The 15,832-nt window shown below is 41.6% G+C and overlaps 1 protein-coding gene across 3 annotated transcripts in view; it reads left to right on the top strand.

Moving 5' to 3' along the window:
• The window catches only part of PTPN9 (protein tyrosine phosphatase non-receptor type 9), a 163,466-nt gene that overhangs the window by 54,656 nt on the left and 92,978 nt on the right, over positions 1–15,832 (top strand). For all 3 annotated transcript variants that reach the window (XM_080657937.1, XM_080657938.1, XM_080657939.1), the window contains 2 exons: positions 11,871–11,960; positions 12,649–12,773. In XM_080657937.1, the coding sequence (XP_080514063.1) occupies positions 11,871–11,960; positions 12,649–12,773 (215 nt within the window). The remainder of the gene's footprint in view (positions 1–11,870; positions 11,961–12,648; positions 12,774–15,832) is intronic.

A 15,832-nucleotide genomic window follows, 5' to 3' on the forward strand; every position in this document is an offset into this window, starting at 1 on the left:
GACTTACAAGTCCAGGAAGCCCACAGAACCCCAAACAAAAGGAATCCAAAGAGGACTACACCAAGACACATCATAATTAAAATGCCAAGAGCAAAAGACAAAGAGAGAATATTAAAAGCAGCAAGAGAAAAACAGTTAGTTACCTACAGGGGAGCACCCATACGACTGTCAGCTGACTTTTCAACGGAAACTATGCAGGCCAGACGGGAGTGGCAAGAAATTTTCAATGTGATGAATAGCAAGAACCTACAACCAAGATTACTCTACCCAGCAAAGCTATCATTCAGAATTGAAGGGCAGATAAAGAGTTTCACAGACAAGAAAAAGCTAAAGGAGTTCATCACCACCAAACCAGTATTATATGAAATGCTGAAAGGTATTCTTAAAGAAGAGGAAGAAGAAAAAAGGAAAGATAAAAATTATGAACAACAAATACATATCTATCAACAAGTGAACCTAAAAATCAAGTGAATTAAAAACCTGAGGAACAGAATAATCTGGTGAATACAATAGAATCAGGGGCATAGAAAGGGAGTGGACTGATAATTCTCAGGGGGAAAGGGGTATGGGGGGGTTCATAAAGAGACTGGACAAAAATCATACACCTATGGATGAGGACAGTGGGGGGTAGGTAAGGGCAGAAGGTGGGGTGGGAAATGGCTGGAGGGGAACTATGGGGGAAAAAAGGAGAAATAATTGTAATAATCTGAATAAAGATTTATTTAAAAAATAAAATAAAAATAAAATAAAACTGAAAAAAAAAAAAAAAAGATTACTCTACCCAGCAAAGCTATAATTCAGAGTTGAAGGTCAGATAAAGAGCTTCACAGACAAGAAAAAGCTAAAGGAGTTCATCACCACCAAACCAGGATTACATGAAATGCTGAAGGGTATTCTTTAAGAAGAGGAAGAAGAAGAAAAAGGTAAAGATAAAAATTATGAACAACAAAATGACATCAAATACATACCTACCAACAAGTGAATCTAAAAATCAAGTGAATAAAAAATCTGAAGAACAGAGTGGACTGGTGAATATAATAGAATCAGGGACATAGAAAGGGAGTGAACTGACAATTCTCAGGGGGAGGTGGGTGTGAGGGGTGCGGGAAGAGATTGTACAAAAATCTTACACCTATGGATGAAGACAGTGGTGGGGGGTAAGGGCATGGGGTGGAGTGGGGAATCAGGTGGAGGAGAGCTATGGGAGGAAAAAAAAGAGGAAAACCTGTAATAATCTGAACAATAAAGATTTATTAAAAAAAAAAAAAAAGAATCAGGATTCCCAGTGATTCAAAGAAAACTATTCTACCTAAGAGACTGACAAGGTGTCATTGGACAGGAATTCTGATAAAACTCAGTTGGCCTGGGAGGGGGTTAAAAAGGATTTTTGGTTTGGTTAGTTGACTTGTAAAGTCCCTTATCTCTGAAATTTGGTGATTACATAAAGCTGTCCTAAATATATAGTATTTAAAAAAAAACCTTTATTATTAAAAGTATTACATATATCCCCTTATTTCCCTTATCGACCCCCTCCACTTCCGCTCACCACATCAGACCCTCACCACTGCACTGTCTGTGTCCATGGGCCATGCATATATGCAGACAAGGTCCATGGTTGATTACCTCCCACCCACCCACCCACCCTCCCCCATTTTCCCTACAAGATTTCGCACTCTTTTCCATGCTTCCATGTCTCTGGATCCACTCTTTTCATCAGTTTATTTTGTTACTGATTCCATATATGAGTGAGATCATGTGGTACTTGTTTTTTCGCTGAGGGATTTATTTCACTTAGCACGATACTCTTCAGGTCCCTCCATGCTGTCTCAAAGGGTAAGAGATTCTTCTTTTTTACTGCTGCATAGTATTCCATGGTATAAATGTCCCTCAGCTTTTTTATCCATTCATCAACTGATGCGCACTTGGGCTGTTTCCAGATCTTAGCTATTGTAAATTGTGGTGCTAAGAACATAGGGGTGCGTCCATTCTTTCTGTTGGGTATTTTGGTTTTTTTAGGATATATTCCTAGAATTGGGATCATGGTAAAATGGAAGTTCCATATTTAATTTTTAGAGAAAACTCCATACTGCTTTTCATAATGGCTGCAACAGTCTGCATTCCCACCAGCAGTGTACTAGGGTTCCCTTTTCTCCTCATCCTTGCCAGCTCTTTTCATTTGTTCATTTAAAAAATATATATTTTTATTGATTTCAGAGAGGAATGGAGAGGAAGAGAGCGATAGAAACATCAATGAATGATTGTGGGAATCCCTTTCACGTCCGGCGTGGTTCAGGGTTCCAGTTCAGGGTTCAGGTCTTGGAGAAGGCCGCACACAAATGAAAAAAAGACTAGAAATGTATTTGGGAATATTGGGGGCCAGGGAGGAGCCCACCTCTAGTGGGAGGACTACCACAGCTCTGGCCTTGCTATCCCTTTTATTGAGACTATGGGATACACCCATAGCCCTTAGGCAGGAAACTCCAATAACAGAAATTTACATAAGACAAACAGAGGTAGAGCCTGCTTCAGCTAACAATGTTTCAACTAAACAGTGAGTGATTAGAGCAATTAAGGTTGTTGACCAGCCTTCTGGGTTTCCTGTCCACATCTTTCTATTAGTGAGACAATGATCGGTTTCCTCCGGCAAATGACGAGAGAGAATCATAGATCATAGATCGGGTGCCTCCTGCATGCCCCTGCCCCCTACTGGGAATGGAGCTCACAACCCGGGCATGTACCCTTGACCAGAATTGAACCCGGGATCCTTCAGGCCACAGGCTATCCACTGAGCCAAACCGGCTAGGGCTTTTTTTTTTTTTTTAAATATATTTTTATTGATTTCAGAGAGGAAGGAAGAGGGAGTGAGAGTTAGAAACATCAATGATGAAAGAGAATCAATCAGCTGCCTCCTGCACACCCCCTACTGGGGATCAAGTCCACAACCCAGGCATGTACCCTTGACCTGAATCGAACCTGGGACCCTTGAGTCCACAGGCCACCGCTCTATCCACTTAGCCAAACCAGCTAGGGCTGTTGATTTGTCGATAGCAGACATTCTGACAGGTGTGATGTGATACCTCATTGTCGTTTTAATTTGCATCTTTCTGATGATCAGTAATTTTGAGCATTTTTTCTCTTGACCATCTGTATGTCCTCTTTGGAGAAGTGTCTATTTAGTTGCTTTGCCTATTTTTTAGTTGGATTGTTTGTCTTCTTTTTGTTAAGTTGTATTGTTATGCCCAGATTTCGTGATCCCCAAAGACCACCAGGGAGCCGAGTCCGATGCAAAAGCAAAGAGTCTTTAATCGAGCTAGCTCGAGCTCAGTCCCACACACACACACCGGCGCAGCGGCGAGGTGGAGAGAGAGAGAGCCCCAGACCCCAAACGCACTAATTTATAGGGGGCCTGGGAGAGGTAGGAGGGTTGAGGTAGTGTGGCCTCCGCTGATTGGTCGGGGTCAGGTTGCACATGGGGGCAGGGCACGACTTACTTTCCTCTTGCATTTCTATTGGCTAATTTAAAAGTGTGGGTTGGGCTCTTGGAGAGGTTCTAGGGCAGGAACCTGACTCCATGAGGTGGAGGACATGGAACAAAGGGAACATGGAGTCAGTCTCTCCCCGCCCTTTCAGTATGAATTCCTTAAATATTTTGGATATTAACCCTTTATCAGATGTATCATTGCCAAATATGTTCACCCATATAGTGGGTTCCCTTTTCATTTTGTTGATGGTTTCTTTTGCTGTGCAGAAACTTTGTTTTGATGTAGTCCTATTTATTAATTTTCTCCTTAGTTTCCTTTGCCCTAGGACCGTGGTTGGCAAACTGCGGCTTGCGAGCCACATGCGGCTCTTTGGCCCCTTGAGTGTGGCTCTTGCACAAAATACCACGGCCCGGGCCAGTCTATTTTGAAGAAGTGGCGTTAGAAGTTTAAGTTTAAAAAATTTGTCTCTCAAAAGAAATTTCAGTCGTTGTACTGTTGATATTTGGCTCTGTTGACTAATGAGTTTGCCGACCACTGACCTAGGAGATTATCCGTAAACATATTGCTAGGAGAGATGCCTGAGATTTTGTTGCCTATGGTTTCTTCTAGGATTTTTGTGGCTTCCCGACTTACATTGAAGTCTTTTAACCATTTGAGTTTATTCTTGTGCATGGTGTAAGTTGGTGGTCTAGTTTCATTTTTTTGTATGTATCTGTCCAATTTTCCCAGCACCATTTATTGAAGAGACTGTCTTGAGTTCATTGTATGGTCTTGCCTCCTTTGTCAAATATTAATTGAGTATAATGGCTTGGGTCAATTTCTGGGTTCTCTGTTATTTTCCATTGATCTATATGCCTGCTCTTGTGCCAGTGCTGGCTGTTTTGATTACGGTGGCATTGTAGTATAACTTGAAATCTGGTATTGTGATTCCTCCAAACTTTGTTCTTCTTTCTAAAGATTGCTGTGGCTATTCGGAGTCTTTTTTGTTGTTGTTGTTCCGTATACATTTTTGGAGTATTTGTTCTAGGTCTGTGAAATATGCTGTTGGTATTTTAATAGAGATTGGATTGAATCTTTAGATTGCCTTGGGGTCGTATGGACATTTTAATGATACTGATTCTACCAATCTATGAATACAATATATTCTTCCACTTGTTTACATCTTCTTTTATCTCTTTTTGTTTTTTTTTCAGGTTTTAAAACTTATTTGCATATTTAAAAAACTGTGCATTCCAATAATTAAAATCATTTGAACAACAAATAAATGGCACTCTGATTAAACTGCATTTTACAGCCCCTGGGACACCTTGGACCAGCTTAGTTTTTACTCTAGATTTCACTGTTGTAACCCACCCAGCTTGTTCCTTCACCAACATGCAAGTTCTTTCTCTTCCCTGCCAGCCAGCCAGGCAGATGGGAGCGGCAGATGCGGCCTTAGTTGTCAGTAGTGGTGATGTGAAAAGGGGTAGCACAGTCACTTAAACTGATCCAGCCTCTTTGCATCTTACCAAGTTAGACTGCTAAAAGAAGTAAAATAAGAAGACAATGTACAGTGCATATTGGCGGCTCATTACCATCCGCCTACTTGTTTCTCCTGTTCAATTGTTTCTTTTGAAGACAGTGGGTTTTTCTCTTGCGTTTCTGTCTTCTTCAATTTCCAATTTCTCAATCTCAGCCATATCGCAGAGGAAGCTGAGGGAGGTGCGTGAACGAGAGGAGTCTGAACTGTACGAATACAGATCTTTTGACTCCTTGGTTAAGATTATTCCTAAGTGTTTTAATTGCAATGGTAAATGAGATTGCTTATTTATTTTCTCTTTCTGAGAATCCATTATTGGTGTATAAAAAGGCCATCGATTTTTGGGTGTTGATTTTGTATCCTGCCAAATTCATTTATTACCTCTAGTAGTTTTTTTTCTGGAGTCTTTAGGGTTTTCTACATACAATATCATATCATCTGCTAATAATTATTTTTACTTCCTCCTTTCCAATTTGGATGCCTTTTTTTCCCCTTTTTCGTCTTTTTTTAAATAAGGGGAAGATGAATTTATTTACTTTATTATTTTTTAAAAATATATTTTATTGATTTTTTTTTTCAGAGAGGAAGGGAGAGGAATAGAGAGTTAGAAACATCGAGCAGAGAGAAGCATCGATCAGCTGCCTCCTGCACACCCCCTCCTGGGGATGTGTCTGCAACGAAGGTAATGCCCTTGACCGGAATCGAACCTGGGACCCTTCAGTCCACAGGCCAACGCTTTATCCACTGAGCCAAACCGGTTAGGGCCTTTTATTTTTCTTATCTGATCCCTGTGGCTAGGACTTCCAGTACTATGCACAATAAGAGTGGTGAAAATGGACATCCCTGTCTTGTTCCTGTTCTTAGGGGAAATGGTTTTAGTTTTTGCCCTTTGAGTATGATGTTGGCTGTAGGTTTGTCATATATGGCCTTTATCATGTTGAGATACTCCTTGTATTCCCACTTTGCTGAGAGTTGTTATCAAAAATGGGTGTTGGATTTTGTCTAATGCTTTTTCTATGTCTGTTGATATGATTATGTGATTTTTGTCTTTCAATTTGTTTATGTGCTGTATCACATTTATTGATTTGTGAATATTGTACCAGCCTTGCATCCCTGGAATAAATCCCACTTGGTCATGGTGTATGATCTTTTTCATATATTGCTGGATCCGATTTGCTAATATTTTGATGAGGATTTTAGCATCTATATTCATCAGGAATATTGGCCTGTAATTCTCTTTCTTTATAGTGCCTTTATCTGGTTTTGGAATTAGGGTAATGCTGGCCTCATAAAAAGAGCTTGGAAGTGTTCCTTCCTCTTGGATTTTTTGGAATAGTTTGAGGAGTATAGGTGTTAGTTCTTCTTTGAATGTTTGGTAAAACTCCCCTGTGAAGCCATCCAGATTTGGGTTTTTGTTTGCTGGGAATTTTTTGATTACTGCTTCTATTTCATCAGTTGTTATTGGTCTATTCAGGTTTTCTGATTATTCCTGACTCAGTTTTGGGAGATTGTAGTTTTCCAGGAATTTGTCTATTTCATCCACATTGTCCAGCTTGTTGGCATATAGCTGTCCATAGTATTTGCTTAAAATCCTTTGTATTTTTGGTCTCAGTGGTTACTTCTCCACTTTCTTTCTGATTTTATTTATTTAGGTCCTCACTCTTTGTTTCTTGATGAGTCTGGCTCAGTTCATCAATTTTGTTTATCCTTTCAAAGAACCAGCTCTTGGTTTTATTGATTTTTAGTTTATGTTATCTATTTCTGTTCTAATCTTTATTATTTCCTTCCTTCTGCTTACTCTGGGCTTTTCTTGTTCTCTTTCTAGTTCTTTTAGTTTTAGGGTTAAATAGTTTATTTATGTTTATCCTGTTTTTTTGAGGTAGGCTTGTAGTGCTATGAACTTCCCTCTCAGGACTGCTTTTGCTGTGTCCCAGGTGTTTTGGGTTGTTGTGTGTTCATTTTTATTTGTTTTCAGGAGTGTTTTGATTTCCTTATTGATATCCTATCTAATAAAAGAGTAAGATGCAAATTAAGCATCACTCTGTTACCCTACCAGCCAATAGGAGTGAGTATGCAAATTACCCAACAAAGATGGCCACACCCATAGCGGCCAGGCAGCGGCACCCAGCAGCTCCAAGACCCGCCATGGTGGCGCTAGGGCTGTGGGGGGCCTGATCGGGACACAAACCTGCAGGGAGGCCGGTGCCCACAGCCCCAAGCCCCGACATGGCAGCGCTGGGGTTGCGGGGGGCTGGATGGGGACACAGACCCGCAGGGAGGCCCGCACCCCGCAGCCCCGAGCCCTGCCATGGCTGTTGGGTGCCGGATGGGGACACAAACACGCAGGGAGTCTGGCACCCCACAGCCCCAAGCCCTGCCATGGCTGTTGGGTGCCGGATGGGGACACAAACACACAGGGAGTCTGGCACCCCACAGCCCCGAGCCCTGCCATGGCTGTTGGGTGCCAGATGGGGACACAAACCCTCAGGGAGTCCGGCACCCTGCAGCCCCAAGCCCTGCCATGGCGGTGCTGGAACTGGAGGGGGCCGGATTGGGGACACAGACCCGCAGGGAGGCCAGCCCCCAGCAGCTCTGAGCCCCGCCATGGCGGTGCTGGGACTGTGGGGGCCAGATTGGGGACACAAACCCGGATCGTGGACACAAACCTGCAGGGAGTCCGGCACCCTGCAGCCCCAAGCCCCCCCATGGCGGCGCTGGGGCTGGGGGGGACTGGATTGGGGACACAGACCCGCAGGGAGGCCGGCACCCAGCAGCCCCAAGGCTCGCCACGGTGGTGCTGGGGCTGCTGGGGGTGGGGTGGGGGAGGGCAGCGGAGACACAAACCCGCAAGAAACCTGTGGAAAGGGAGATAAACTATCATAACTTTATCTCCCTTTCCACAAGATGAGAAAACTGCCCCTGGTTTATTTAGTCATGTGGCCCACACCTTTCTACAAGCACAGGGTATGTTATGAACACTCCCAGGAAGGTGTGGTCAGAATACCGTCTCCAGGGAATAATGTTACCATGGCAAATCATCTAAGAGAGGAAACAAGCTTTTGTTGGGTTTATTCTGAAGGTCAGAGAACATGCCACCCCAACATATGCTGTGTTGTCATATTGATGATTTTGACCTACAGATGCTTGAAAAATAGCAAATGCATGCAGAGGCTTTCACTGAAGTCTCCTGATCTGCCTAAAATCGGACCCCCCTAAAGGAGCTTAAATGTCATAGGTCCCCTTGACGGGAGAAGTGTCATCAGGCAGAGAAGACTGACTGCTATCACAGGACAGGAGAGTAGAAGTTGACATCACACCCAAACTTTGTTACAAACGATTTCCCTACACCCCCATTCATCCTAAAAACCATTTACTTTCCTCTAAGAGGCCTATATCTCCTGTCCCCTTTCCCTAGGAAGAAGGTATGTAAATCTGCATTCTAAGCCACCTTGAGGAGTTACTCATTTTTCCCTGGGATCGCCCACATATACACGAGGTACACATGTTAATGAACTTTTGTTTTTCTCTTGGTGATTTGTCTTTCATTACAAGGGCCTCCACTAAGAACTCAGAAAGGTAGAGGAAAACTATTTTTCCTCCTCCATAATTCTGTCTCGGGAAATCAAGGCCCCAGCTGAACAATGAGGTTAGCTCAAGTATCAAGCAATCCCGGCTGACCGGAGGGAAGCTTCTAGGGAGAAATCAATGATATTGGCATCAAAGTGGGATAGAAGGCACACACATGGTTGCTGGTGGGAGTTTAAAGTGGTTCAACATTTTTGGAGGATGATTTGGCAAATTTGATAGAAATGTTCAAGGTACATCCAAGAGTCTTCTACTAGGAATCACATCTGCTGAGATAAAGCACAAGCGCATAAGCCCTGGTCAGAACCCAGGATGCTACTGCGGGCTCCCCTTCCACGATAGGAAAACCTGGGAACAACCTGCATTTTTAGGACAAGGTGGAATCTATACTAATAAAAGGGTAATATGCTAATTAGACTGAACATCTTCCGGATGACCTTCCAGATGTCCTTCTGGACGTCCTTCCCAACAAAGCCATGTTGGCAGGGCCAAGGCAGAGGAGGTTAGAGGCGATCAGGAAGGCAGGGGAGAGCAGTTAGGGGGATCAGGCCAGCAGGGGAGAGCAGTTAGGGGGATCAGGCTGGCAGGCAGGTGAGCAGTTAGGAGCCAGGGGTCCTGAGGGGTCCCAGATTGGAGACAGTGCAGGCTGAGTTGGGGACCCCCTTCCCATGCACGAATTTCGTGCACCGGGCCTCTAGTCATTTAATAATATGCTATTTAGCCTCCATGTGTTTGAATGTTTTGGGGTGTTTTGACTGTAGTTGATTTCTAATTTCATTCCACTGTGATTAGAGAAGATGCTTGATATGATTTGAATCTTCTTGAACTTGTAGAGACTTATTTTGTGTCCTGAAATGTGGTCTGTATTTGTGAATGATCCATGTGCACTTGAGAAGAATGTATATTCTGCAGCTTTGGGGTGAAATGTTCTATAAATGTCAATTAACTCCATCTGATCCAGTGTGTCCTTTAGAGTCACTATTCCCTTGTTAAGTTTTTGTGTGGAAGATCTATCCAGTGAAGTCACCAGGGTGTTAAAGTCTCCTACTATGACTGTATTATTGTTGATCTCTCCCTTAAAGTCCTCTAGAAGTTTGTGTTTTTTTTAATATATTTAGGTGCTCCTTTATTTGGGAGCATATTTGTTTACCAGGGTTATATCCTCTTGTTGGATTGATCCCTTTAGTATTATGTAGTGACCTTTGTTGTCTCTTGTGATGGCCTTCATTTTGAAGTCTCTTTGTCAGACACGAGTATTGCTACTCCAGCTTTTATTTCTTTTCCATTTGCATGGAAACATTTCTTCCATCCCTTCACTCTCATCCTGTGTGTGTCTTGTCCTAAGGTGGGTCTCTTGTAGATAGCATGTATTTGGTCATGTTTTTATATCCATTCAGCTACCCTATTTCATTTGGAGCATTTAATATATTTACACTTAAGGTTATTATTGATAGGTTCTTATTTATTGCCATTTTAATTCTGTATGCCTAGATTTCTCTATTTCTTCTTCTCATTACAGCAGTCCCTTTAGCATTTTTTGTAATGCTGGCTTGGTGGTGATGTACTCCTTTAGCCTTTTTTTTTTTTGTCTGGGGAGTTCTTTATCTCACCATCCACTTTGAATGATAGCCTTGCTGGATATAGTAATCTTGGTTTCAGATCCTTGCTTTCCATTACCCTGAGTACTTCATGCCATTCCCTTCTGGCCTGTAGTGTGTCTAATGAGAAATCAGGTGGCAGCCTTACGGGAGCTCCTTTGTAGGTAACAGTTTGCTTTTCTCTTGCTGCCTTTAAAATTCTCTCTTTGCCTTTAACTTTTTGCATTTTAATTAGGATGTGTCTGGCCATGGAACTGTTTCAGTTCTTCCTTGAGACTCTCTATGCCTCCTGAATTTGTGATTTTTTTTCCTTCTGCCATTATTTCTTCAAACATGTTGTCTATCTCTTTCTCCCTTTCTGTCTCTTTTGGCACAGCTACTATTTAAATATTGTTAAGTTTGATGTTGTCCCACAGATCTTTTAAGCTGTCCTCCTGTTTTTTATTTTTTTGGTTCTCTGATTGGGTGATTTTTTTCAATCCTGTCTTCTAATTCAGTGATTCGATCCTCCGCTTCCCCTAATCTGCTGTGTATTCCTTCTAATATGTCTTTTTATTTTTGCCATGTCACTCTTTATTTCTGTTTTTATAGTTACTACATCTTTCCTCATGCTGTTGAGCATCTTTACCATCAATATTCTGAACTCTATATCAGATAATTTTCTTATCTCCATTTCATTTATATCTTTGTCTGGACAATTCTCTTGTTCTTACATTTGGGGGTTGTTTCTTTGTATCCTCATTTTGGCTGCCTATTTGGGTTTGTGACTATGTATTAGGTAGATCTGCTACACTAACTTCTAGTGCAGGATAGTGTCAAATGCTGTTTCTGATTAATTAGATTAGGCAAAGACTCAAATCCTCCAGAGACCTCCACTTCCTACAGGCTGATAGGATTCTGTCTTGAATAGTCCTTAACTAATCATTCACAGTTGTGGTGAGAGTTTTTTCAACAGGGTGGGGCAATTGCTTCTGCCTGGAGGCTAACTGTCATATTCTGTCTCCTATTGGACCTCAGAACTTCGCACCTTTGGGCAAGGTGTTTTCCAATATGGTGGGTCAACTTTCTTCCCCCCAGGCAAAGCTGCCTGTATAGCAAATATCTGTGTGAGAAAGATGACTCAGCACAGGAAACCAGGGTGTCTGCCTTCTGAGCTTTAACTCCAGAGCCCCTGATCCTGGCTTCTGCCCACACAGCTCCAGTGCACTCTGCTCTCCCTCTGCCAGAGCACAAGGTGAATGGCTACACACTAAATTTTGTGCTTTGACCCTTTAAGAGGTTGCCTGCATTTCTAGCCATCTCTTCCTGGCAGATAGCAACCCTTGTCTTCCATTGATTATTCTGGAAGTTTTTTTGGTATTGTAGTTGTAATTCCAGTTTGTTCCTGGGAGTGTGTCCATGCAGCATTAACTTACTCTGCCACCATTTTTAATCTCTTAAAAATTAAAAAATATATATATATATATATATATTTTTTAAATTTTTTATTTTTTTAGGGAGAGTGGAAGGGAGCTGGAGAGAGAAACATTGATGTGAGATGAGAGTGAAACATTGATAGACTGCCTCCTGCACAACCCCTACCGGGGAACCTTTTGGTGCATGGGATAACGCACAACCCAACTGAGCCACACTGACTAGGGTGCATAGTATTTTCATATTAATTTATCTTGTGTGCTTTATTTTTAGGAAACAAGAAGGAAGGAAGGCATTGTGAATCTGAAACCTCATGAAGAACCTCTCCGTTCTGAGATTCTTAGTGGAAAATTCACCATCTTAGTGAGTCTTCATGGACCCCTCTTGTAATGTCTCATTATTTCTTTTTGTAGCTGTTGTCCTCTTTGGACTTTGTTGCTGCATACCTTATCCCGAATCTAGAGAGTTTCTACAGTCAGGAGCAGATGTGAAGCAGCTGTGCAATTTGGCATAAAATTATTCTAGTAATAAAAGAAATTATTGAGAATCAGTTGTACTGTAGATTTAGAAAAGTTTTTTTCATTGGTCCATAACAGTCAAGGCCTTTGGAATGGGTATATAATGTGTCAGAGACCCGTCCTATGTTATTGAATGCAAGCTCCAATTAGAAATTATAGCCTTGCAGGTAAGTAACAATGGGTGGACTTTATAGTTTTCATCTGCTGTTTGTTTCTTTTGGCATCCTGCCTGGGAAATTAGCTAATCAGCCAGTGTAGACCATATTTTAATTTCTGCAATCGAAGATTTAAGATAATGTGTTTTTTCCCTATCACTGAAATATAGTTTGGGGCTGGGGCTTGCTGAGAATCAGTCATGGGATGACATAAACTTTCTTCCCTTTCCTTTCTGAAGCAATTAATGCAAGTCAGAGAAGTATTGCCAGTATCAGTTATCTTCATATCAGAAAGCTGTGTCCAGGATATAAGAATCTTTAAAGGTTACTGGAATTTTCTATTTGATTTCTAAATGTCTTTTGTTTTTTTTCCTCTAGGATGTTCGGGACCCAACAGGAGCCTCTATTGCCCTCTTCACTGCCAGATTGCATCATCCCCACAAGTCAGTGCAACATGTGGTACTTCAGGCTCTGTTTTACTTGTTAGACAGAGCTGTGGATAGGTGAGATTGTCTTTTAGGTGGTCAACATTCAGATGGGAAAGTGACAGTTCTTGATTTGATAAAATTTAGCAGTGCCTTCCATATGTTTCTCAGATATGTCCTGAGCAGTGAGTGCTATGTATGGAAAATGTCCCATATCCTTAAAGGCTTGGCATGTTTCCAGGTACTATCAAGCTGATGGGGTTTTTGTATCTTTACCTGCTGTCTCTTTTCAGAATAACAGAAACTGGGGAAGCAAATTAAATAGCAATTTTAAAATATTTCTTTTATTTTTTTGAAAACACCTTTATTCTACTTGATGGTTGAAGGATAATTTGGCTGCAGTGGTGTTGTGTACTGTCAGAGTCTGGGCAGTGCTTCCAAGGTCTCCCTGCTGTGTGGCGGATGTCAACCCCCTGCCCCTGCTGGGGCTCCTTTTCTTCTTGTGCTGCTGGGCCACCTCTCTGAACCCCCCAGACCAGCCTCTGCTGTCCCTTAAAAAAAATTTTTTTTAATTGATTTCAGAGAGGAAGGGAAAGAGAGAGAGAGACAGAAACATTAATGATGAGAGAGAATCATGATTGGCTGCCCACAATCCGGGCATGTACCCTGACTGGGAATTGAACTGTGAACTCCTGGTTCATAGGTCAATGCTCAACCACTTGAACCACCAGGCTGGTCCCCCCCCCCCCCCCCCCCGCTTTCTTTTTTGTTGTTAATCCTCATTAGAGGATATTTTTCCCATTGATTTTAGAGAGAGTGGGAGGGAGGGGAAGAGGGAGAGAGGAAAAAGAGAGAGAAACACTACTGTGAGAGAGCCACATGAATTGGTTGCCTCCCCCATTAGCCCCAAGCAGGGTGGGGAATCTGCAACCCAGGTATGTGCCCTTGACTGGAATCGATCCCACGACCCTTCAGTTCCAGGGCTGACCCTCTAACCATTGAGCAACCAGCCAGGGCAATATTTATTTATTGATTTTAGAGAGAGAGAGAGAAGCATCAATTTGTTGTTTCACTTATCTGTGCATTCATTGGTTGCTTCTGGTATATGCCCTGACCAGGGGTCGAACCTGCAACCTTGGCATATCAGGATAACACTCTAACCAACTGGGCTACGTGGTCAGGGCCTGTGCTGGTTCTTTTTGTTTACTCTTCCCTGACTGTTGACTTTTCAAAACCCTCTGGGGCCTCAGTTTCTTTGTAAAATAGGAATAATGGCATTTAGCTCAGAGGATTTTGACAATCAGGAGTGAAGAGTCCAAAAGTATAAAGTTAAGTAAAATCTTGTTTATCAATAGATACATAAAAAAACCAAACAATTCAGGTTATATCTCTCCCCCTCTAAGGTAAATAATATTATTAATATTCTATAGAAAAGGAAACTGAAGTCCCAAGAAGTTATATGACTCTTTTACAGTTGTCACATATTGGTCCAAGCAGTTCTAAGATCCTGTATTTTTTTTCGCTTGGCTAGAGCATTTGTACCCTACTATGTTGTTTTTCTGCTGTTCTTTTTACCTTCGTGCTTGCCTTTACAGGTTATTATTGCTCTGGATGTTATGGGCTGGTCCTCTGGGTTAGGAGTGATATATTAAGACTGATATAGTAAGAGTACAGCTTTAGTCATACTATGGATTTAAGGGATGGGAATAGCCAAAGGATTGTCTCAGTTGAAGCTCTCTGTCTAGTTTACTTGTTACTGCCTTGTTAATGTTATTTTCATAGTATTTAGCTTCGGCTTTTGATGCTTAGTGGGAGATAGATCTAAACTACACACAGTATTGTTCTGAAAAGGAGAAGTTACTAAGGAGAGAGGTCCAATGGTCTCAGGGGCCAGTACTGCACAATCAGAAGTGTGGAGTGTCTCAGTTTTTTTTTGGTGATTGGTCTTCAGACATGATTTCCAGAATATAGGTTCCTTTGAAATTCTACTTTAACTCAGGGGAATGAATGAAAGACCCCTTTACCAGAAAATTCAGTATTGGCCTTCCCCCTTGGGCAGCTTAGAGAGTCAAAACTCTCATATAGGGCCAAAACCGGTTTGGCTCAGTGGAAGAGCGTCGGCCTGCGGACTGAAAGGTCCCAGGTTCGATTCCAGTCAAGGGCATGTAACTTGGTTGCGGGCACATCCCCAGTAGGAGGTGTGCAAGAGGCAGCTGATCAATGTTTCTCTCTCATCGATGTTTCTGACTATCTATCACTCTTCCTTCCTCTCTGTAAAAAATCAATAAAATATATTAAAAAAAAAAAAAACAACTCTCATATAGGCATGGCAGTAACCAAAGCTTGCTCTTTCCAGTGTGAGTATTTGATCCCACAGGAGCACCACAAAAGTAAAATCATAACATTTTTCATGATGTTCATTTCTTTCTTAAAAACCCCTAGTGACTCCTCATTATTCAGAGGGTGCATAAGAGTTAAAATGTCAACTCTTTTCTCCAAGGAAAATCTTCTCTATAGTGAGAAGAAATTCTTGTTTTCCCATGTTACCTTGAACCAGGATGGAAGAAGAGGAAAGCTCTCCTCTTCATTATATCATGCCCTTTTTTAAGGTCCAACCTCTATGACTGGCCCTGTCACCACTCCAACCTGTCACAAATAAAATTCTTCTTATTCTGACTTTAATAGCACTTATTACTAATACTGATCATTTTGTGTTTAATTATGCATGGCTTTATGATGTTATTTTATATTATTGTTTTTTTTAAATCTATTACTAGATTGTAAGCTCCATAAGGGTAGAATACCTTCTTTTTTAACATTACATAAGGGAAAATTTCCAAATCTCCCTAGGTGGAGAAGAAATGCTACCATAAATTTCCACATGCCCATCATCCATGGTCTTCAAAGTGATCTGTAACCAATCTTGTTTCACTGATAGTTCCTTACCCACCCTTCCCCTAGATTATTTTGAAGCATGTGAAGGACTGTGTTTTAAACTTCTTGGTGTTACTAGTAGCATCCAGCCCAGGAATCAAATTCAGGAGGGAAGCAATTATTCTTAGTAGGGAATTAGCTGTTATTGTAAACCTCATATTCTATACCCAGAAAAGTGAAAATCCTATTCTATTTTTATTTAT

This window comes from Plecotus auritus (assembly GCF_963455305.1).
Source record: "Plecotus auritus genome assembly, chromosome: 1".
NCBI classification, from domain to species: Eukaryota; Metazoa; Chordata; class Mammalia; order Chiroptera; family Vespertilionidae; genus Plecotus; species Plecotus auritus.